Source organism: Alnus glutinosa, chromosome 1, assembly GCF_958979055.1.
Source record: "Alnus glutinosa chromosome 1, dhAlnGlut1.1, whole genome shotgun sequence".
Classification (NCBI taxonomy): domain Eukaryota; kingdom Viridiplantae; phylum Streptophyta; class Magnoliopsida; order Fagales; family Betulaceae; genus Alnus; species Alnus glutinosa.
The window spans coordinates 49,194,753-49,218,816 of NC_084886.1; the positions used below are offsets into that span (position 1 = coordinate 49,194,753).

The 24,064-nt window shown below is 37.8% G+C and overlaps 3 protein-coding genes across 3 annotated transcripts; 1 reads left to right on the forward strand and 2 right to left on the reverse strand.

The window, feature by feature from the left end:
- Window positions 1-759: 759 nt before the first annotated feature.
- Window positions 760-2,495, reverse strand: LOC133855789 (cytochrome P450 89A2-like). The gene has a single exon (XM_062291445.1). The coding sequence runs from the start codon at window positions 2,471-2,473 to the stop codon at window positions 890-892; it is 1,584 nt and encodes a 527-aa protein (XP_062147429.1). The 5' UTR covers window positions 2,474-2,495; the 3' UTR covers window positions 760-889.
- Window positions 2,496-13,666: 11,171 nt separating this feature from the next.
- Window positions 13,667-17,441, forward strand: LOC133861169 (uncharacterized). Its single transcript, XM_062296893.1, has 5 exons — window positions 13,667-15,158; window positions 15,251-15,382; window positions 15,642-16,861; window positions 16,969-17,135; window positions 17,177-17,441. The coding sequence occupies exons 1-5, from the start codon at window positions 13,667-13,669 to the stop codon at window positions 17,439-17,441; spliced, it is 3,276 nt and encodes a 1,091-aa protein (XP_062152877.1).
- A 909-nt stretch (window positions 17,442-18,350) lies between these two features.
- On the reverse strand, window positions 18,351-20,134 carry LOC133855805 (cytochrome P450 89A2-like). The gene has a single exon (XM_062291446.1). The coding sequence runs from the start codon at window positions 20,081-20,083 to the stop codon at window positions 18,497-18,499; it is 1,587 nt and encodes a 528-aa protein (XP_062147430.1). The 5' UTR covers window positions 20,084-20,134; the 3' UTR covers window positions 18,351-18,496.
- Between the last annotated feature and the right edge of the window lie 3,930 nt (window positions 20,135-24,064).

Below are 24,064 nucleotides of genomic sequence, written 5' to 3' on the forward strand. Positions count from 1 at the left end.
TCTGAGTGGGTAGATTCTACACCCATATGAGTAGGTTGTACATAAATTGTGCATAACTTATTGTGCAATAATCAGCCCCTATGAAGTATTGAAGTATCAGCATTACCAATTTACCATGATATGACTAGAGTTGAAAAATAATTTTGTGTTTTATAATTATGTTGTTTATTAATATTTTGGGTTTTGAAAACATAAAAGCAAAAGATAATTTTTTTTTTTTTTTAACAAATATCCAGTAAAACTACAAATGCACACCGACAAAGAACTCTAGTACAGTCCATTAACATAAAAGAGTTTTTGAAGGGAAATGTTTTCAGCACAAAATATTTTTGAAAAAATAATTTGATGTTTTATGGTTTTGGTTAAGACTTTGAAAGCAATTTCCAAAATATTCATTGTTTGGCTGGTAAGAAAAAATAAAAACACAGGACTCTGCTGACACCTGCCTAGTGCTGAGAGGTCGGAAGGTATTTTTCCGCTGTAACTGAAAATTAACAGAAATCACCTCAAAATTATTGAACATTATCAAATATTGCAAACAACAATTCAAAAAAAAAAAAAACACTCCCCCAACAATTGATTGCAATATATATAAAGGATTGCAAATCATGACGGATAGGAGGTTACAACAGGTTAACAAGAAGTCTTCGTTGCCAAACTACACAAACGGGCGATCGCTAAAGTGACAATTGAAAGAGTTCATCCTACCAAGGTTAATAAGAAGGCAACTTGGCATATATATATACAGAAAAACACATAAACAGAGGTATCGAATGATTAATGGATATAGCTGTGGAGTTTGGTTCGCAGTTAACATTGACATCTTACCTCTAGATTTACGCAGCCGATCGTAACAATTACAATAACAATTGACGATCATCCAGACCATTTAAAACCTGGGAGATAGATGGGCCTTCAATGGATACTTCATCACCATGGTGAACTCCTGCTTCTCTGACAAATCAATCTCATCTCCATCCACAGCTTTCCAATTAAAATTCCATACCAAATTGGCCACAAAATACTCCAAATGAAGCATTGCCAAACCAGACGCAGGACAAATCCTCCTCCCTGCCCCAAAAGGCATCATCTTGATTTCCCTGTTTCCCGTTATATCAAACACTTCCCCTCCACCATCACCACCACTCAAGAATCTCTCAGGCTTGAACGCCATCGGATCCTCCCACACCTTGGGGTCCCAACCTATATCCGCCACCATGAAATTCAAACTGGAATTCTTAGGTACCAAGTAGCCGTCCAAAACCACATCCTCTGTCACCGCATGTGGCAGCACAAAATGCCCAGGTGGGTGCCGCCTCAAACCCTCCAAAATCACTGCCTTCAAATACGGCAACTTATGCAAATCCTCCTCCTTCACCTCCCTCTCTCCGTCCCCCAAAACAACCCCTTTGATCTCTGCCAAAATCCTCTCTTGGACGTGTGGGTATTTCACCAAATTCGCCATGATCCACTGCAACGCCGTGGTCGTAGAATCCGTGCCGGCGCTAAGAAACTCCGAGCACAAGCTAATCATTTCCCCGTCGTCAAGCTTCCTCTTCTCCTCCGGCAACTCCAAATCCAACAACGTGTCCACGTACGACCAAACAAAGTCGTCATCATCTTTGTCTTGTTGCAGCTGGGCGTCCTCTCTTGCCTTGCTTACTCTTTCTTGCTTCACTCTCTTCCTCGCTTCTATCAAAGGCATTAGTACAGACATCCGGTGTCCGATAATATTGTAGAACTCCTCCCAACGCTTACGGAATATTATCTTTCCAAGCATAGGCCAAAAGTTAAGTATGTTAAAACGTTCAGCCCTCAAAAGCATGTGACGATGGACGTCTTCGATTTCTTTTATCTGGGTCTCGCGAAGCTTGTCCCCGAAGCACATGAGGACCAGCAAGCAAAACATAGCGTATTGGAAATGGTCAATCACGACGACAGGGTTAACGTTGCCGGACTCCGTAGTGGAGTGAGATAAAAGGCGGTTCATAAGGATGTCCAAGACCCACTTACGCGCTCGAGTGTAGGACTTGAGTCGCGAAGGGTGGAGGATCTCGGAGGTGAGGTTGCGGCGGAGGATGCGCCACGTGGGGCCGTAGAAAGCGGAGCTGATGTTGTGCTGGTTGTTGTTAAAGATCTTGGAGGTGAGGAGGGCGGGGGGGCGGTCGGCGAATACGGCGCCGTTCTGGACGAGGGCTTTGTGGGCTAGGCCTCGGTTGGCGACGATTATGGTCGGGCGCGAGCCGACGCGGAGGGTGACTATGGGCCCGTACCTGGCGTGGAGGTTGCGGACCATGACCTCGCGCTCGGAGGAGGATTTGAGGAGCCATAGGAAGTTGCCGAGGATGGGGACGGTGAAGGGTCCCGGAGGGAGCTGCTGGGTTTTGGAGGTTTTCTTGGGAATGATCAGAAGGTTGAGGAGGGCTGTGATGCAGACGGTGATTAGCAATAGCATGATGAACCAGGTCTCCATGTTAACTGACTATCGGAACAAGAGGATTAATTCACTAAACACATTGGTTTAATGATGACTTTATACTAAAACTGTCTACCCCTATTAACCCTAAACAAAAATATAAACAAAAGTTAGTCCTTCTCCATCTTTTTATTTTTCAAAATTACTATTGAATTGATTGGATAACGTAGGAAGATGAAAAAAGTGCGAAGAATAATCATTTCTCTTCCGTAAAATATCTGGTTATTAAATGTAAAAGTTGTTGAAGCTCATAAAACTTTTTATTTTTCAAAAAATTACTATTGAATTGATTGGATAAAGTAGAAAGATGAAAAAAGTGAGAAAAATAAATCATTTTTCTTCCGTAAAACATCTGGTTCTTAAATGTAAAAGTGGTTGAAGTTCATAAAACCAAACGTATAATTGTGATAAACTAGTTATAAGTTTGAGACGTGAATTTAATTAGTAGTTTTTTATAGTTATTTGTCTAAACTTTTTCAAAATTAAATAAATAATTTGAGAGGTATTATATTCCGATCAACAATCTTGATCCCAACGTTACTAAGAACTAAGATCTTTTTAAATTATTTGTTTAAATTTAAAAGAATTCGAACAAATAATTATAAAAAACTACTTATAATTTATATAACTAAATAAAAATTAAACTGTTTAATCACTTCGCTAATAAAATGAGTTTTATAAATAATTCTCAAAATCAAAAACATAAATTTCCTCTTTTCCAACAAATAATTTGGAAGTATTTGATCCATCTAGTTCCCGGGCAACTCGGTCATCATCAACTTTTAAACACTTGATTCCAAAACTAGCACTTTTTTCAACCTTAGTTGCTTTCAATCACGTCACGTGGCCCCTACAACTATACCATTTTGTTTTTTTCTTACTGAAAACTCACTTTTAAGTGGGAGCAGTGATACACCTGGTACCAACTTTTTATTAAAAAAGTAAATTTTAATTAAAAAATTGTCCCTAATAATTTGTAAACCGTTTCCAACACTCACATTTTTTTTTTTAAAAAAATAAAATTCTAAAACCCCAACCAGTTTCTAGTGAGAGAAGCTCCCATTTTTAGTGAGAGAGAGAACCGTCAGTTTTTGCTCTGGTTTTTTGGTTTTTTGTTGAAGTTTTGAGTCTCCCAACCATTTAGGTTGTGGATGTTTAGTTTTCCTGGTGTGGATTCGGTGGGTATTTAGTTTTTCTGTTTTTAGTTTGTAAAGGCAGGAGAGTTCTCTGGTGAAGGTGCCAAGGGAAACTTGTCGTCCATGGCGTGTCGATGGCGGAGATCGTAGTTCGTGTTTGTTCACTGTCAGATTTTGGAGGCTAGATCTACGAGTTTCCGTCATCTTCTGTTGGACACGCGCCCTTCAGCCTTGATAACTGTCAGTTTCTGGTGCTCCAGCCGCTCTCCACGGTTGTGCTGTCTCTCGGCGGTCGGCGCGTGGTCTTCACGCGCCTGTGTGGATTTCGGATTGGGGCTGCGCGTGATGGCTACAACCCGGGTTTTTCGTCGTAGTTGGTGGTTCTGATGGTGTTCGGAAGCTTTTGGCGTTTGAGGGTTGATGGGTTTGTCTCTAGCGGCGGCTATTCCGGCAGACAGCTTTTCTGTTGAGCTTTTTCTGTGTTGTTTGTTGTTTATGTTTCCTTAGACAGTTTGCTTTGTGCGCATATAAACTTAGTATTTGGCAGTCGCCCAGAATGTGTAACCGACTCCCTGTTCAAGTAAATGTGTATGTAAACGTAGAGGGATCATTCTGTTGGCTGAGTTTTTTTAGTAGCAACTGTCAGTATTGTTTAAAGATGTATTTACACCTTTAGGATGTCTGATTATGTTCACCTTCGTGGTGCATGATATTGTAATGTTGTTTGTTTTTAATGAAAGTTTATTTTTCCTTAAAAAAAATAAAACTCACTTTTTATTAAAGAAAGTGAATTTTAGTAAAAAAGTTGTCTTTATTATAACATTAAAGACAATTTTTTAATTGAAATTCACTTTTTTAATAAAAAGCGGGTGGCGGGAGAGGTTGTGTATCACTGCTCTTAAATACTTCATTCCAAAACTATCACTTTTTCCAACCTTATTTGCTTTCAATCACGTGGCCCCTACACTTATACTGTATTTTTTATTTTTTTTTTATTTTTTAGGAATGTTTTAAACCTAAATTTTTCTTTTAAAAATTGGTTCTCAATGTGTTATAATCTTATGTGATTTATCATTTTAAAAAATGTGTTACAATCTCATGGGATTATGACACATCATTTGGGAACCAACTTTTGAAAAAAAAAAAATTTGGAATGTCTAGTTTATTTATTTATTTATTTTTTTTTATTTTTTCAGTTCACATAGAAACTACAATGATTTTTTTTAAAAAAAAAATTAAAAATTAAAAATACATAATGATATTTGGTAGACTTAGTGGTCCGTTTGAGTATTAAATATTTCGAATATAAATATAGTGTTTTGGGGTGGCTGCCGGGGAGGGGTGTGGCCTGTGAGCCACCCCCAGAGGTGGTCGGCGCCACCTCTGGGGTGGCTCACAGGCCACCCCGACCCCTAGGGGTGGCCAAGCGCCACCCCCCTACCCCCTAGGGGTGACTTTCGGGCCACCCTGAAATCCATTTGGGGTGGCTCGAAAGCCCCCCCAGGCCACTGTCGGTAGCTGCACGGCCACCCATGGCCACAGGGAGTAGCCTCGTGGCCACCCTCGGCCCCAGGGGTGGCCCGAAAGCCACCCCTAGTGCTCAGGGGGAGGAGTGCGGCCAACCCCGGGCACTAGGGGTAGCTGCGCAGCCACCCCTGGATCCATTTGGGGTGGCCTGAAAGCCACCCCTAGGGCTCAGGGGGTGGCGCGCGGCTGCCTTACGTTTTCGGGCTACCTCGAAATCCATGCAGGATGGCTCAAAAGCCACCCCCAAGAGGTCGCGGGGTGCCCTTGGGTTGGACGCGAGCCACCACCAGAGGTGGCTCTTTTAAAAAAAAATATTAAAATAAGAGAAATTGCAGAACTTCCAGTGACCTTTTGACTTTAATATCCTAGTGTGGTGTAGCTTGATGGGGTTGGGATTCTACAGGAATTTGGTGCATCGCACCTGTGTGAGGAGAGGGTTGAAACGTGGCGAGAAGGAGAAAGGCTGGCTACAACGTGTACGGTGATTGGTAAGGTGCTGAAACGTGTATGTTGGACTGGAGAAGCTAGACTCGTTTCTAGGTATTTGAATCCTCTATAGCTACTTTTTCTGTTCGAGTTGTAGTCCCCAGAAACTTTGATTTCTGCCAACTCAAAATTCACGCGTCAGTCCTCGAAATTCAAACTTCATTCGAACTATATTCAAGTGGCCAGTCTGGTTTTATTCAATTTGGTTCCGGGTTCGGGTTTTTAAATAAAAACTGAGTTCGAATATTGAATATCCATTCGAACCAAACGCACCATTAATTATCACCTTTACTGGTGTAGCTAGGATATTGGTTGAGGGTCAAGATTTTTTTTTTTTTTTTGATTTAATAAATAAATAAATTTTTTGAATTTATTAAATAAATAAATAAAAATATAACTAACGCAGTAAATAAATAATTCAATAAAATTTAATTATTGCTTAAAACATATAAATAATTTATAACTTATTTTATCACACCAAGTATTCATTTACTTAGTTGTTCCTTATGAGTTTTCATACCTTAAAATCGTTGCATGATTTCTTATTGCTACGGTCTTAATTAGCTAAGGCCTTTTTTTTTTTTTTTTTTTTAAAAAAAAAAAACTCTAAAGTTGAAAAAGGTGTCTTAACATAACTTGTACTACATTTTTCCTTGTCTTACTTGTCTCAGTTAAGTCCCATCCTTCAACCACTATATATATATATATATATATATATATATATATATATATATATATATATATATATATATATATGAGAAAATTACACTTTACCATCCTGTCTTATTTATGGACGGGCAATTTGGCCCAAATTTTCTTTGTCTTACTTGTCTGACTAAAGTCCCATCCTTCAATCACTGTGTGTGTGTGTGACGGGCAATTTGGCCCAAATTTTCTTTGTCTTACTTGTCTGACTAAAGTCCCATCCTTCAATCACTGTGTGTGTGTGTGTGTGTGTGTGTGTGTGTGTGTGGGGGGGGGGGGGGGGTTAAATACAAAAAAGCCTCACAAACTACTACTCGTTCTCCAGATGGCCCACCGAACTACCAGTGCTTGCAGTCTGGTCCCCCAAACTATCAATTGCTTATTTTTTAGCTTTACCCGTCACTTTGTGCTGTCTAAGTGGACGAAAACCGAGTCACGTGCCATGCACATGACTCTTTTAGTCCAAAAGCTCGAAAATGCCCTTCTCTTGAGGTTTGGGGGATCGGACTACAAGCACTAATAGTTCAAGAAGCCATCCGAAAAATGGGTGAGGGCTTTTTTTATATTTAACCCTCTATATATATATATATATATATATATATATATATGAGAAAATTATACTTTACCTTCTTGTCTTATCTACGGACGGGCAATTTGGCCCCATCATACTAAAATTGTTAAATGACTTCCAAATTTATCAACGTGCGTCAAATTCAACCTTCCGTCCACTCATCCTTTAATGCATTTTTCCTTTCCAAAATACTCTGTCCCCAAAAGATATCATACCGGCACATGCGTCCATTGTAGTACCACCGACTTATGCATTTCTCCTTGCCAAAGTACCACCAACACAAAGATCGTCCTAGCCCTAATTGGCCGGCTCAAGAGCTTCCACTCCAGCGTGGGATTGAGCTTCGAGTCCAGGTTTACACGGCCATTCTCGCAGAACAAGTACGTCGAGCATCTGTTAGGGGTAGACCCATGGAATTTTCCTCTTAGTGGAAGCCTTGATTCGAGTTAGATTGAGGGAGAGATGCTTTTTGCTATCATGCTCTGTTTTACGTCAAGGTAAGTCATATGCTGATTTTTCATACTTGCAGGGCTCTTCTTGGGAGTGTGAGTGACTACTGCGCCAAGCATGTCAAGTGTCCTGTGGTGATCGTGAAGCATCCAGAGGATAAATGAGTTTCTTTATCTTCTCTTTTTCTCAAATTATGAGTGAACATTCACCACTAAGCTTGGTGATTAATGTAGATGGTGGTGGAAGGGTTTGAGAACATATTGTCCATATCTGCAGAAAAACCAGAAACAAAAGAAAAATTAATAATAATAATGAATCTAGCTTTCTACAAGCATATTTGTATAATTTTTTTTTTAATGTAAATGGGTGAGTGAAAACAGAGCACATTGCATAAAAGGAAAATGAAGCAACAGATCCTATACAAGGCCAAAACAGAAGGCTACATAAATTACAACAAGTAAAGTAAAAGAAGTATACATGAATCGAACACCAGACCATGACTATCTTATATTAAGAGGATAAGATGTACGTGTTTGATTGGCCACCGGGAGGATTAAAAAAACAGAGAGTATAAATAGATATTCGAGAAGAATATCTCAGTTTTTTTTTATGGGCTCTAAGCAAAAAATCCGTCGCGTTATTGATGTCCATGTTTGGCTCCGTTATTTGCCATGCTGTTTCCAGCGTTATATCTGCGGCTTCGGCTTCAGGATCGGCACCAACGGCACCGGGGAGTTTCCGAATCTCACGCCCGTCTCTGCCCTGGTAGATGTAGACAGTTACATGAGCTGCGGGCAGAGCTTCATCTCCCACGTGTTTAGCATTTAGCATGACTGATTACACTATAGTTCGCTTAGTTGTTTTCTTTCTGTTAATGATCAGTTTCAGTTTTCCATGTTTGTACATCAACAGATATGTATCATTTGTTTATCCGATTTGTTATGATTAGTTGTTCAGTTGTCTTTGTTAATCTCTTGTAATATTTCAGTATAAATTAATACTGGATCGGTGGTATCATTATCCATTATGTGAAATACAATTCGATAGTTTCTTTCCATTGTTTCTACTTTTCCTGTTAAGAAGTCTAACATCTGGAGCGAGGCCGCCAATCTCCTCTATATACGTCTTGCTCTTCCTCCTCATTTGGAGCGAGGCCGCCAATATTCTCCGCTTCGTTCCCGATCGAGTGCATCTACTTCCACGGCAGCTTGATAATTTCTTTGCTGAAATTGTTGAAGGGAGGATTGAGGAAGAAGCTTTTGGACTTTTGCATGGGGATGGCACACGTGCCTCGTATTGAAAAGAAAAAAAAAATGGAGAAGTTGACTCTTGCATGGTTCTGTTTCATTTTCGTTTTTTTTTTTAGAAATTACAAGGGGCGGCACAGGATACATAGCGGGGGCAATTTTGAAATGGTAAATACTTTGAAAGGTTACGGACAATTCACGTGACCAACTTTCCATCTAAAAAGAGGGTAATTGAACGGAAGGTAAATTTTAACATACATTAACAAGTTTCGAAATTATAGTACATTGAGGGCGAAATCAATAGCCAATAGTTAAAAAAAGAGTAAAGTGTAGTTTTTTTTCATATATATATATATATATATATATATATATATATATATATATATATATAAAAAAGAGTAAAGTGTAGTTTTTTTTCATATATATATATATATATATATAATCACATCTTGCTTTAAACAATCACTCACTCAATTAGGTTAACGTGTCGTGTCTAGGGGTGTAAACGAGCTGAGCTACTCGTGAGCTTACTCGATATCGGCTCGAATAAACTCGACTCGTGCTCGAATCGATTATTAAATGAGCTACTCGTGAACACGAAAATCAAACTCGATTGTTAAACGATGCAAACTCGTATAAACTCGACTCGACTCGACTAAAGCTCGTGAACCCGCTCGTATAAGGATCGACTCGTTTATTAAGACTCGACTCGTATATATATATATATATATATATATATATATATATATATATATAACTAGTTTTATAATATAGTATATTAATAAATAATATACTATATGTAAGCATAAATTAAGTAATAAATAACAATAGTTATTAGTTAGTATATATTAATTGGTTATAGGTATATAAAATAATAAAAGTGAATAATATCAATAATTAATTATTAGTCATATGATATAATGACAATTTGTACACTTAATCATATTATTCATGTTATATAATAAGATTATATGGCTATATGATCATATAATAATATAACATTGTGCCATATGACATGTAAATATAAAATATCCAATCACTTTATTATATGTTATGAGTTTATCATTAAATACTTAATAATCATTACATCACGTGATCTAAGATCTAAGATTTAAGATCATACGAGTTGTTAAATCATGTTAATACATTAAATATGCTATCATATGATAATACTTAGATCGTATGATCATATAATATTAGTATTATTAGTAGGTAGTTATGAATTATGATTTATGACTCATAAATTCATAATGATCAATTTGACAATATTTAATTACTTATTATAGATTTATAGATAATTGTAATTCAGATTCTAGACTCATTGGCAATTGCCTTATTGTTTGCTTTTATTGCAAAATTCTAATACGTGCAAGTGCACATTATTTTGAAAATTTGTGGTTTAATTTTTTAATTTTTTCTTTTTTTTTGCTAAAGTCAATAATTTAAATTATGATACGAGCCGAGCTCGAGCCGAGTACTCGAGCTCGGGATCGACCAAAATGGCCGAGTTTGAGCTCGAGCTCGGACAATAGTTTTTGTTACGCGAGCCGAGCTCGCACAAGATTTTTTAGCTCGTGTCGAGCTCGAGCTCGAGCTTTACTGTTTGTTAAACGAGCCGAGCCCGAACAGGCAATACCCGCTCAGAATCGGCTCGTTTACACCCCTAGTCGTGTCCTTCTCTTATTTTATTTTTATTTTTTCCTGAGTGAATGCGATATTAAGCTTTGTCCTTTGTTTAACTTAAACGGTGAGTTTTTTATTTCAAGGAAAATGTGTATTGTGGTCCACTGGTCTGACACTTTGACTCATTTTCAAGGTGCATCGTCTTCAACCTGGTTTTTGGAATGTGATTCACAGCCACTTAAAAGTACAACTTCTCACCGCTTAGTTTACATGGCAATTTTTTTTTTTTTTTTTTTAAAAAAAGAAACTAAAACCAGCTTAAACTCTCCTCCAAATAAAGCACGACCCAGGACAAATCTTCCTCCTTGCCCCAAAAGGCTAAAATGCATCATCTTTATCTCTATGTTGTCCGACAAATCAAACATGTTGCCCCCGTTTCGCAACTCACTTTTTAGGATTAAATATGTTATTGGTACTTGAATTTTAAGCTTTTTTAAATTTAGTACCTAAATTTTTATTTGCTTTTATATGTAGTATTTGAGTTAGGGGTAAAAACTAGTTTGAAACCTCTGTTACATTTTACGTCAAAAATTTCAACAGCCCGTCACGTGTCAACCGCTGAACTTGAAAAGTAGCACTATATAAAAAATCAAAAAATAAAAATCTTTAAAAATTAATTTAAAATAATTAAATTTAAAAAAAAAAAAGAGGGGTGGCATAAAAAAATAAAAATAAAAATAAAAAATTGATGTGTTTTGGCCTGGGGAGTGGCTAGCCCAGGGGGGTGGTTCGGCTCCAAACCGGCCAAGGGAGTGGCTTAGCCACCAATCTTCTTCTTTTTTTAAAAAATAAAATAAATAAATTTTTAATGATTTTATATATATATATATAGTGCCACATGTCAACTTCATCGGTTGACACATGACTGCACGTTAATATTTGGACAAAAATCTAACAGATGTATCAAACGAGTTTTTACCCAACTCAGGTATCACCTATGAAACAAATGAAAACTCAAATACCAAATTTTAAAAAGCCTAAAACTCATATACCAATAAGGTATTGAACCCTTTCTCTTTCTTTCTTTTTTTCTTTCTATTTTTAAAAAAAAAAAAAAAAAGTCACTAATTTTTTCACATTAACGAATAACCTCCTTTTATTTCTCACTAACACAAAATTCAAAACACCAACCAATTTCTTTCCCATTTTCCCATTAAAAAAACATTTGCCAAACAACCTTTTTGAAAAGCGATCTGCCCATGGATCACAACTACAATGTTGAATTCATGTCAGCTGCATGAACACAAAAGGAAAAGAAAAATTTTAAGTTTTTATTTAGTAAAAAGATAATATTGCATTGCCTTGTCTCCAATATTATTGTCGTTTATCTTTGTTTCTCTTTTAGTAATTAAGTAAGGATAACCTGAAAAGTATCCTTCTGCACTCTACGGTTGCCTCTCTCTAAGTTTCTCTTTACGAAAAACTTCAGAGTTTGAGAAGTTTTTGTCTCCTGTTGTTTTACGACTGGGAGTTTCAGTATTTTCTTTCTTTTTCTTTGGTGTTGTGGTGGCTAGTTGTGGGTTCGGTGTTTGTGGTGTTTTCTGTTTTTGGGTGGTTTTGTTTCTCGATTCATAATGGAGGATTTGCTGGGTTCGCTTGGTTCTGCAATGATGTTAACAGACGGGAAAAAAGTTGGAATAACAATTACTGAAGATGATACTGCTGATCTTCGATCCAAAAGTGGGCTTTGTCTGATAGGTCGCTTGTTATCTGAACGTAGAGTGCAGAAGAATACTTTTCAGGTTATGATGGCTAGGCTATGGAGGACGTTGGAGTCGGTTATTTTCAAAGAAATCTATGAGAATATGTGGCTTTTAGAATTTGCAACTGAGTCTGATAAAAGACGAGTGAAGGATGGTAGACCATGGCTTTTTGACAGGTGTGTTTTGGTCTTGAAGGAGGTGGAGGACTCTACTCCTCCATTACAGATGGATTTTACAGAGACTTTATTCTGGGTCCAAGTGCATAACATGCCTCTTACGTGCATGAATAAGGAGGTGGGCCTCCGGATTGGGGGATCAATAGGGAGGGTTGATGAGGTTGATGTTACGGGTGATGGAATTGAATGGGGAAGGTGTTTACGGATTCGGATTTTTCTTGATCTCACTAAACCTCTTGAAAGAGGTCGGTCTCTCATCATCAATGGTAAGTCAATCTGGATATCTTTCAAGTATGAAAAACTTCTACAGTTTTGTTATACTTGTGGGAGGATTTTTCATGGGAAAAAAAAGTGTAAGGGTAATGGTGGATACCGGATGAATGGAGAAGTGCCTGTCAAACCATGGGGGGTTTGGTTACGTGCGGATGATCTCCGCTATCAAAGAAGTCGTTTTCTGATGAGTGGATCAAAAGGGGCTGATGTAGGGAGGGAGGAGTCTAGTACGTCGGCTGCTGGTGGTGGTGGTTCTTCTGGAGAGGATGGTCTTCAAATATCTCGACCACCTGATGTGGTCAGGGGCGATATTTTTGGGAATACAGTAGAATCGCAGAATCAGGTGGGGGGCGATTTGTTCGAGAATACAGTCAAATTGCAGAAATAGGTAGGGGGAGATATTTTTGGGAACACAGATGAGGGGAAGGAGTTATGCTTAGTGGGGGAGGTTTCCCCTCCAACTGCCACGTTGATGGATTGTTTTATCCATGAGGATTTTCATGCAACGCCTTTTGTAAAGGAGCATAATATGGTGTCAGTTGAGCAAGGTGACGATAATCCCACTACTGAGTTTGCATTTAAGGAGTACACGTTTCTGAATAAGGGTGATGTGTGTTCTTCTGGAAGGGTTCCCTCTGTCCAGGTGGCTCTTTCTAATTCTGTTCAATCTACAAGGGAGTTGTCCGTTGGTTTTGCTCCCATACAGAATTCTTCCTTACTTTCTATGACTTCCAATTGTGATTGTTCAGGATAATCCCTTGGCTAGTACTACTCGAATGTGGAAGAGGAAGAAAAAAGTTTCTTCGGATGTTATAACTGCTTCGGGAGTTCAGGGTAAACGGAAACTTTCACCTTCTATTGAGATAGATGTGGAGGTGTGTGGTTTGGTTAATAAGAAAGGAAGGCAGGAAGTGGTGCCTAATCAATTGGCGATGGTGGAGGCTGTTGAGCAGCCCCGCCCGACACAATGAATCTCTTAAGTTGGAACTGTCGGGGGCTTGGCAACCCTCAGCAAGTTCGGAATCTTCACCTTTTGGTGAAGGAAAAGAGGCCAAGCATTGTGTTTCTAATGGAGACGTTGTGTTCAAAAAAAATATTTGGAAGGTATTCGGAGTCGCTTAGGTTTCGAATGTTTATTTGTTGTTGATCCCGTGGGTCGTAGTGGGGGATTAGCATTATTATGGTTGAACTCAACTTTATTGGAAATTTATAACTACTCACGGTATCATATTAATGCCTGATAGTGCACGAAGAGAAGAATCCTGGGCTTTGCTTCAACATCTCCGTATTTTCCAGCCTATTCCTTGGCTTTGTGCTGGGGATTTTAATGAGATTTTGGAGCAAAACGAAAAATGTGGGGCAGCTATTCGTCGTGAATCTCAGATGGATGGTTTTCGACAAGCTTTGGTTACATGTGGTTTAGGGGATTTGGGTTATGTTGGTCCTTGTTTTACGTGGAGTAATGGTAGAGTTGATAGTTTGTTTACAAAGGAGCGTTTGGATAGAGCTCTTGCAAATCGGGAATGGTGTTCTATATTTCCTTATGTCACAGTTCATGTTCTTGCGGCTTCTTCTTCAGATCACAATCCTATTCTAGTTCATTTTAATGAATTTCAAGAGGAGCGGCAGACCTATCGTAGGAGTTTCAAGTTTGAGTCAGCTTGGACCAGGGATGAAGATTATTTACGGGTTTTGCAATCTGGTTGGGAGGAGGAGATTGGGAATGAGGCTCCTGTTAGGGGGGTTCAACAAAGACTTTCATCTTGTCAAACTCAGTTCTCAAGATGGAGTAAGAAGAAGTTTGGTAGAGTGGGAGAAATTCTTAAAAAGAAAAAACAGCAGCTCCTTCATCTTCAAAGTCGTGCCCTGCCTTTTTTAGATCCAGTCAACAAAACTCTTCAAGCTAAAATTGATGAGCTCTTGGCAAATGAGGATCTATACTGGAAACAAAGAGCAAAACAGAATTGGTACCAACATGGGGACCGTAATACTCAGTTCTTCCATTCCTGGGCTAATTCTTGGAGAAAGACTAATACCATTTGTAGGATTTTTTATGGAAATGGTCGGGTGTGGAGGAAGAAAGAGGAAATTAGTATGTTATTCCTTGACTATTACAAAATGCTTTCTTCTTCTTCTAATCCAGTAGGTATTGAGGGCTGTTTGAATTCTATAGAGTGTAGGGTTTCAAATTCTATGAACCAAAGATTACTTCGGCCTTTTACTGAGGATGAGGTCCGGTTTGCTCTTTTCCAAATGCATCCTCTAAAATCTCCGGGACCGGATGACTTTTCAGCGGACTTTTACCAAAAATCTTGGGAAGTAGTAAGGAAGGAGGTGTCAAGGGCTGTTCTTAATGTTCTTAATGGAGGGTCATTTGATGCTGGTCTTAATTCTACTAATATTTGTTTAGTTCCTAAGGTGGCTGCCCCATCCTATGTGACTGAATTCCGGCCTATTAGTCTTTGTAATGTAATTTATAAGATCATTTCAAAGGCTATTGCTAACCGATTGAAAATTGTGTTGCCTACCATTATCTCTCAAGAACAAAGTGCTTTCCTTCCGGGTAGATTAATTACGGATAATATTTTGGTGGCTTTTGAGGCATTGCACACTATGGATACTCGGTTGAAGGGACGTGAGGGTTTTATGGCGATGAAACTTGATATGAGTAAGGCCTATGATAGGCTTGAGTGGGATTTTTTGGAGGCAATGATGAGAAAACTAGGTTTTGCAAACCGATGGGTTGATCTTATGATGTCTTGTGTTAGAACTGTAACTTATTCTATCATTATTAATGGACAACACATGGTCATATAGTTCCTACTCGTGGTATTCGTCAAGGTGATCCCCCCTCACCTTATTTCTTTATAATTTGTGCGGAGGCTATGAGTTCAATGTTGCAGAATTTAGCAAGGGTAGGAGCTATTACGGGAGTTCCAATTGTCCGAGGTGGGATTCGGATTAACCATCTACTTTTCGCGGATGACAGTTTACCTTTTTTGTCGTGCTAATCTACGAGAATGGGAGCATATTCATATGTTACTAGCTACCTATGAACTAGCATCGGGACAACAGCTAAATCGCAAAAAGACAGAATTATTTTTTAGTCGAAATACCTCTCTACAAGATAGAGCATCTCTTGAATAAGGTACGGGTTTTAGTTCTACCTCTCATTATGAAAAGTATTTGGGTCTCCCTACTCTAATAGGGAGATCCCGTGTTTCAACTTTTAATGGTATTAAGGGTCGTATTTGGAATCGAATTAATGGTTGGAAGGAGAAATTTCTTTCTCATGTTGGGAAGGAAATTCTCCTAAAATCTGTCATTCAAGCAATACCAACTTATACTATGAGTGTTTTTTGGCTCCCAAAGACTCTTTGTAGAGAGATAAATATGATGATGGGAAAATTTTGGTGGGGTTTTAAGGATAATCATTTAAAGATTCCATGGATGTCTTGGAGTGGATTAAGGAGGAAGAAATCCGTTGGAGGTTTGGGGTATCGAGATTTGGAAAGTTTTAATTCTGCTCTTCTTGCAAAACAAGGTTGGCGTTTTACAAAGTTTCCAACAACTTTGGTAGCCAGAGTTTTTAAGGAAAAGTACTTTCGAGATGGGGATTTTTTGAGTTCTAATTTGGGCAATAGACCTTCTTATGCTTGGAGAAGTACGTGGGGTTCTAAACCTTTGCTTAATGAGGGGCTGTTATGGAGAATTGGAGATGGTTCAAACATAAAAATTTTGGGGGATAAATGGATTCCTACTACCTATTCACACGAAATTCAAGTTCATTCACAGGAAATACAAACAACATCAACAGTTAGTGAATTAATCAATATGGAAACTAATTGGTGGAATATATTTCTCATTGAGTATCTTTTTCAACCTGATATTGCTGAACATATCTACAATATTGCTATCAGTCCTAGAACTATGCATGATAGGTTGATTTGGGGAGGTACTGCTAATGGAGAGTTTGCAGTTAGAAGTGCTTACCATATGGAGCTTGATCGTAGAGATAGTCTCACTGGTAGTAGTTCAGATGTGGGTACCAATTTACCACTGTGGAATTCTCTTTGGCAGCTTCAAATCCCACGGACGGCTATTCTCTTTTTATGGAGAGCTTGCAACGAGATTCTGCCAACTAAGGTTAATCTTTGTCGGCATCGTGTAGTTGAGGATCGTTTTTGTCCGATGTGTGGATTGGAGGCTGAAACAACAGTTTACGCTATCTGGAATTGCTCAGCTGCACAGGCGGTTTGGACTGAATGTCCTGCTCGAGTTCAAAAATGTAGTGTCAGGGAGGGAGGTTTTTTGGCTTGCTTTGGTTTTTTGAGTTCTAGATTGTTGAAGGAAGAACTGGAGATGCTAGTAATGGTAGCCCAGAGAGTCTGGTTCAGAAGGAACAGAAAGGTTTTTGAAGACGAGCTTGTACCCCCCAGCTGTTCGGTGAAATGTGCGAAAGACTGTCTTGATATTTTCGAAAATTTAATTCATCTTTAGTCCCAATTTCACGTCCTATTTCTTCTCCTGCTCAGTGGGTACGTCCGCCTCTGGGATTTATTAAGTTAAATTGGGATTCGGCTTTAGCCCGTGGAAAACAGTTGATGGGAGTGGGAGTAATAGCTCGAGATTCAGAAGGTCAAGTAGTGGCGTCCATGTGTACAGTTCAACACTATATCTCTGATTCAGTAATTGCGGAAGCGTAAGTTTTTGATACAGTTCAACACTATATCTCTGATACAGTTCAACCATTGCTACCCTTGAGTTTGGTAAGTTTTTGAATTTACAATCGATTTTTCTGGAGGGAGATCCGCTTGAGATCACTACTGCCTTGGGTCGTCTGGATGATGATTCTAGTAAATATGGCAATTTAATTATGGATGCTAGAAGGATGTTTAGAGGTTTCCGTTCATGGAATATTTCTCATGTTAGACGAGATGGCAATATGGTTGCACACTCTCTTGCAAAGTTTGTTATCTCTTTAAAGCAAACTAGAGTGTGGTTTTAGTCTTTTCCGACATGTCTGTCGGGTGTTGTAATTTCTGATCGTTCATTGTCAGGTTTTTAATTAGATTACAAGACCTCTTAAAAAAAAATATATATATTATTTTCGTTTCACATTCTATATTTTAACAACTCATTTTTGTAAAATCGATATTCTCAATTAATGATCAAAAGTTTTTATTCAATAAGATGAAATAGAACAAACAAAAAAATTTCCTCCAATCTTTGTATATATTTCCAAATACAAATGCATACCAACAAAGAACGCTAAAAAGACAATCCATCATAGGAGACAACGAATTTATGCTAAATGTTGCCCCCTTCAAACGAAAAAGATGTGCATAATTAAGATATATGATACATTGTCATCTCAAAATATAATTTCTGATAATCTTTATTCATATGACAATTTTTACTTTTATTATTTTTTTTATTTTTAGAAAAAAAAAAAAAAAATCCCTAAAGCTAATTAGGGGACCACTTTTCTATAAGAGCACTAAGCAAGGTGATAAAAGAGTATGTCTTGGAATGGCAAAAGAAGATACCTCAGCCCATAAACATTGACATTTACATTGGATACAAGAGAAAGGTGGACCGGAAGTTAAATAATTATTAATATTATTTTTTATATCATAATAAATATTAATTTTGTATACATACTTTCAAAAATCACGTTCCCCCAATCGGGTAATGCTCACTAGCTATTGTGAATCGGTACTGTAAAAAAAATATTAACTATTAGTGTCACGGCATTTCAATAATATAAAATTACTATTTAGTTAATTAATTATTATTAAATTTTGATCAAACGATAATTTAAAAGTCACATTATTTTTTTTAAGAGACAAAAAATAAAAAATAAAAAAATACAAAAACAAATTACTTATAGAATTACCCATATCTTAAAGCAATCTAGTAAATAGGACTAACATAGGTTTATTGAGAGAGTCGATCCAATTAAGGTTCACAAGCATATATATTATATACAAAACAGAAAAACACCGTGAGCCAGAGGCACACACGGACTTCAATTCATTTATTATAGCTGTAGAGTTTGATTCAAAACCTGGGAGATAGTTGGGCCTTCAATGGATACTTCATCACCATGGTGAACTCCTGCTTCTCTGACAAATCAATCTCATCTCCATCCACAGCTTTCCAATCAAAATTCCATACCAAATTGGCTACAAAATACTCCAAATGAAGCATTGCGAAACCAGACGCAGGACAAATTCTCCTCCCTGCCCCAAAAGGCATCATCTTTATCTCCCTGTTTCCCGTTATATCAAACACTTCCCCTCCTCCACCATCACCCCCACTCAAGAATCTCTCAGGCTTGAACGCCATCGGATCCTCCCACACCTTGGGGTCCCAACCCACATCCGCCACCATGAAATTCAAATTGGCATTCTTGGGCACCAAGTAGCCGTCCAAAACCACATCCTCTGTCACCGCATGTGGCAACAAAAAGTGCCCAGGTGGGTGCCGCCTTAAACCCTCCAAAACCACTGCCTTCAAATACGGCAACTTATGCAAATCCTCCTCCTTCACCTCCTTCTCTCCATCCCCCACAACAACCCCTTTAATCTCTGCCAAAACCCTCTCTTGGACGTGTGGGTATTTCACCAAATTCGCCATGATCCACTGCAACGCCGTGGACGTAGTGTCCGTGCCGGCGCTAAGAAACTCCGAGCACAAGCTAATCATTTCCCCGTCGTCAAGCTTCCTCTTCTCCTCCGGCAACTCCAAATTCAACAACGTGTCCACGTACGACCAAACAAAGTCGTCATCATCTTTGTCTTGTTGCAGCTGGGCGTCCTCTCTTGCCTTGCTTAATCTTTCCTGCTTCACTTTCTTCCTCGCTTCTATCAAAGGCATTAGTACAGCTATCCGGTGTCCGATAATATTGTAGAACTCCTCCCAACGCTTTCGGAATATTATCTTTCCAAGCATAGGCCAAAAGTTAAGTATGTTAAAACGTTCAGCCCTCAAAAGCATGTGACGATGGACGTCTTCGATTTCTTTTATCTGGGTCTCGCGAAGCTTGTCCCCGAAGCACATGAGGACCAGCAAGCAAAACATAGCGTATTGGAAATGGTCAATCACGACGACAGGGTTAACGTTGCTGGACTCCGTCGTGGAGTGAGATATAAGGTGGTTCATAAGGATGTCCAAGACCCACTTGCGCGCTCGAGTGTAGGACTTGAGTCGCGAAGGGTGGAGGATCTCGGAGGTGAGGTTGCGGCGGAGGATGCGCCACGTGGGGCCGTAGAAAGCCGAGCTGATGTCGTGCTGGTTGCTGGTAAACATCTTGGAGATGAGGAGGGCGGGGGGGCGGTCGGCGAATACTGCGCCGTTCTGGACGAGGGCTTTGTGGGCTAGGCCTCGGTTTGCGACGATTATGGCCGGACTCGAGCCGACGCGGAGGGTGAATATGGGCCCGTACGTGGCGTGGAGGTTGCGGACCATGACCTCGCGCTCGGAGGAGGATTTTAGGAGCCATAGGAAGTTGCTGAGGATGGGGACGGTGAAGGGTCCCGGAGGGAGCTGTAGGGTTTTGGAGGTTTTCTTGGGAATGATCAGAAGGTTGAGGAGGGCTGTGATGCAAACGGTGATTAGCAATAGCATGATGAACCAGGTCTCCATGTTGACTGATTGTTGGAACAAGAGGATTCCCTAAACACATTGGTTTACTTGTGACTTTATACTAAATCTGTCTACCCTATTATCCCTAAACAAAAATATAAACAAAAGTTGGTTCTTTCCATCTTTTTATTTTTCAAGATTACTATTGAATTGATTGGATAACGTAGAAAGATGAAGAAAGTGCGAAGAATGATCACTTCTCTTCCGTAAAATATCTGGTTATTAAATGTAAAAGTTGTTGAATCTCATAAAACTTTTTATTTTTCAAAATTACTATTGAATTGATTTGATAAAGTAGAAAGATGAAAAAAGTGCGAAAAATAAATCATTTTTCTTCCGTAAAATATCTGGTTATTAAATGTAAAAATGGTTGAAGTTCATAAAACCAAACAGATAACTGTGATAAACTATTTGTAATTTGAAACGTGAATTCTATTAATAGTTTTTTTTTTTTTTTTTTTTGTAATTATTCGTCTAAATTTTTTAAAATTAAATAAATAATTTAAAAGGATCTTAATCCTAAACCTCTAATAGAGGTATTATATTCGAATCAACAATCTTGATCATAACATTACTACGGATTAAGATTCTCTTAAAATATTTGTCTAAATTGAAGAGAATTCGAACAAATAATTGCGAGAAACTACTTATAAAATTTATCTGACCAAATAAAAATTAGACTGTCCAACTACTTCTCCAATTAAATGAGTTAAATAAATAATTCTCGCAATCAATTAGTCAAATTCCCTCCATTCCAACAAATAATTTGGAAGCATTGGATCTATCTCGGCCATTATCAACTTTTAAACACTTCATTCCAAAACTAGCACTTTTTTCAACCTTATTTGCTTTCAATCACGTGGCCCTACACCTATACCATTTTTTTTTTTTGTTCTCATTGAAAACTCCAATGGTTTTTTTTTTTTAATACATAATGATATTTGGTAGACTTAAATATCATTTTTACTGGTGTAGCCAGGATACTGGTTGAGGGTCAATATATATATATATATATATATACTTTTTTCAACCTTATTTGCTTTCAATCACGTGGCCCTACACCTATACCATTTTTTTTTTTTTTTGTTCTCATTGAAAACTCCAATGGTTTTTTTTTTTTTAATACATAATGATATTTGGTAGACTTAAATATCATTTTTACTGGTGTAGCCAGGATACTGGTTGAGGGTCAATATATATATATATATATATATATATATATATATATATTGGCATACATGCTCCAAACCGTCGGTCTGGCCATCCATCAGTTGCTGATGTTCTGTTTTTGTATTATTTATGTTATTGTTTTTCTTGTTCTTTTTTTTGTATTTCTGAGTTTTTTAGTTTCATGTTTCTCCCGTGTTCACTCTTGTAATGGTGTTTGGGTCTTTGTGACTTAATACATTTCAAATATCACCTTTACTGGTGACCCTGTGATGTAAGACGGAATTTATTAATATTTTCGATGAAAAAGAAAATAGAAAAGATGTTCAAAATAATACTGAAGCAGCAACGTTTAATTAGAAGCTTACCTATTCGCAGACAATGGAAGTGCAAAAGGAAAAACTTAATCGTCAAGCCAAGACTTTATGTTTTTTCTTTACTAGAACTAGATTTGCTAGTAGCTTTATTTCTTTCCTTATTAGGATTGGATTTGTTTTATTTCTTTTCCTTTAGAATAAGTTTTACTTTTACTACTAGAATAAGGTATACTATTACTATTAAGAAATGTTTACTTTTACTACTAGGGATAGGTTTACTTTTTCCACAAGTATTTCTCTTCTATAAATAGGCTTGCTTATTATGTAAAACTCAGAATCAATTGAATTGTTATAAAATCAGAGAATTTTCTCTCAAATACTCTGCAGAGTTCTATCTTTCTTTTAGCCTGCGGGCTTGTTTTATTTTTTGGGTAAAAGACGAAGACACTTCTCCTTGCAGAATCGAAGACGCTGTTATTTGATTAGTTACCTTAGTCTTCCACTACGTTAGTTGGTATCAGAGCAGGCTTTATCCTAATCATGGCCAATTAGCGCAACGGTGACAAACTTCTCCAACAACGCCGCTTGTAGGGGAGGGGCTCTTTTGAGAGCCGAATCTTTGGGGTATCCGAGCCGGCATTATCCGGATTCGATGGCCAACTTATACTACAGTAACATCTTCTACAACGATGTGGATCGTGACAGGGAGGCTCCTTGGAGAGCCGAATTGCAAGAGTTCTGGCAGATGTTGCGACAAGAGATGCGCCAGATGCGAGAGATGATGGAGCGCATGTACATGGGTCCTATTCATAATCGTAGGGAAAATCTTGTCCATAATGATGATGGGATTCGAGTGAAGCCTACTTGTCACCAACAACTTGCACCCATAAACCGAGCACCGGTCTATGAAGATTTTGGTGACAATGATGTAAGTTGCGTTCAACCTATTTCTAACCATATTTATGAATCTCCGAATAAGAAAACCATATATGAAGAGAATGTTAGTTACAGTAAAAAAGTGGAGTTGCTGTTAGAGAAACAACATGTGCAACCACAACCATTGGTTCCAACTACTATACCACTGGAAGAATATCCACCACAAGCGCAGCCCATCACGATCACGACAGAAATAAATGACAATGGTGATTCTTTTGAAGAAGACAATCAAGTTGAAGGTGATATCAAGAAAAAAATATTTGGAGAAATTATTATGGAAGGAGGCGAAAAGGAAAAGTTGTCTTGGCACTATCTATGAAGATTTTTCCAAATATCTTTCTCCAGAAGAGCCGAGCGCTGTCTATGAAGATTTTTCCAAATATCTTTCTTTGGAAGAGCTGTGCGCTATCTATGAAGATTTTTCCAAATATCTTTCTCCGGAAGAGCCGCGTGTGACATATCGCAAAGAAAACTCGAGGACGAGTTTTTTTCAAGTGGGGGTGTCTGATGTTGGATGGAATTTATTAATATTTTCAATGAAAACGAAAATAGAAAAGATGTTCAAAATAATACTGAAGCAACACCGTTTAATTAGAAGCTTACCTATTCGCAGACAATGGAAGTACAAAAGGAAAGACTTGATCGTCAAGCCAAGACTTTATGTTTTTTCTTTACTAGGACTAGATTTGCTAGTAGCTTTATTTCTTTCCTTACTAGGATTGGATTTGTTTTATTTCTTTTCCTTTTAGAATAAGTTTTACTTTTTCTACTAGAATAAGGTTTACTATTGCTATTAGGAAATGTTTACTTTTACTACTAGGGATAGGTTTACTTTTTCCACAAGTATTTCTTTTCTATAAATAGACTTGCTTATTATGTAAAATTCAGAATCAATTGAATAGTTATAAAATTAGAGAATTCTCTCTCAAATACTCTGCGGAGTTTTATCTTTCTTTTAGCCTGCGGGCTTATTTTATCTTTTGGGGTAGAAGACGAAGACGAAGACGCTTCTCCTTGCAGAATTGAAGACGCTGTTCTTTGATTAGTTACCTTAGTCTTCCGCTACGTCACCCCGGTTTTGTGACATCCATGCCTCAAACTATTGGGCCAGCATCTTCGGAAGCATTGCCCCCGCATATTTTCGTTCTTAAATTAAATTTTGAGTTGCCCAGCCCTAGTTGTGTATTTTATTTCTTGTAAGTTTGTTCTCGTATCTATAAAAAAAAATTTAAAAAAAAAATATTTTTTTTTTATTTAATAAATAAAAAACATTCAGAATTTAATAAAATAAATAAATAAAAATATAACTAACGTAATAAATGAATAATTCTATAAAATTTAATTATCACTTAAAACATATAAATATAATTTATAATTTATTTTATCACACTTAGTGTTCATTTGCTCAGCTGTTCTTTACAAGTTTTTAGATCTTAAAATCGTTACATTATTTTTTATTGTTAGAGTCTTAATTGGTTAAGGCTTCTTTTTCTTTTCTTTTCTTTTCTTTTTTTTTTTTTAAAAAAAATCTAAAGTTGTAAAAGGTGTCTTAGCATAACTT

Excerpts from the sequence above, each read along its gene's own strand:
- LOC133855789 (XM_062291445.1), bottom strand. The coding sequence starts at position 2,473 with ATGGAGACCTGGTTCATCATGCTATTGCTAATCACCGTCTGCATCACA.
- LOC133861169 (XM_062296893.1), top strand. The coding sequence starts at position 13,667 with ATGCCTGATAGTGCACGAAGAGAAGAATCCTGGGCTTTGCTTCAACAT. Across the intron at positions 15,383-15,641 it reads GGGAGTTCCAATTGTCCGAG|GGAGATCCCGTGTTTCAACT; the intron begins GTGGGATTCGGA and ends CTACTCTAATAG. Across the intron at positions 17,136-17,176 it reads GATTCAGTAATTGCGGAAGC|TTCAACCATTGCTACCCTTG; the intron begins GTAAGTTTTTGA and ends TCTCTGATACAG.
- LOC133855805 (XM_062291446.1), bottom strand. The coding sequence starts at position 20,083 with ATGGAGACCTGGTTCATCATGCTATTGCTAATCACCGTTTGCATCACA.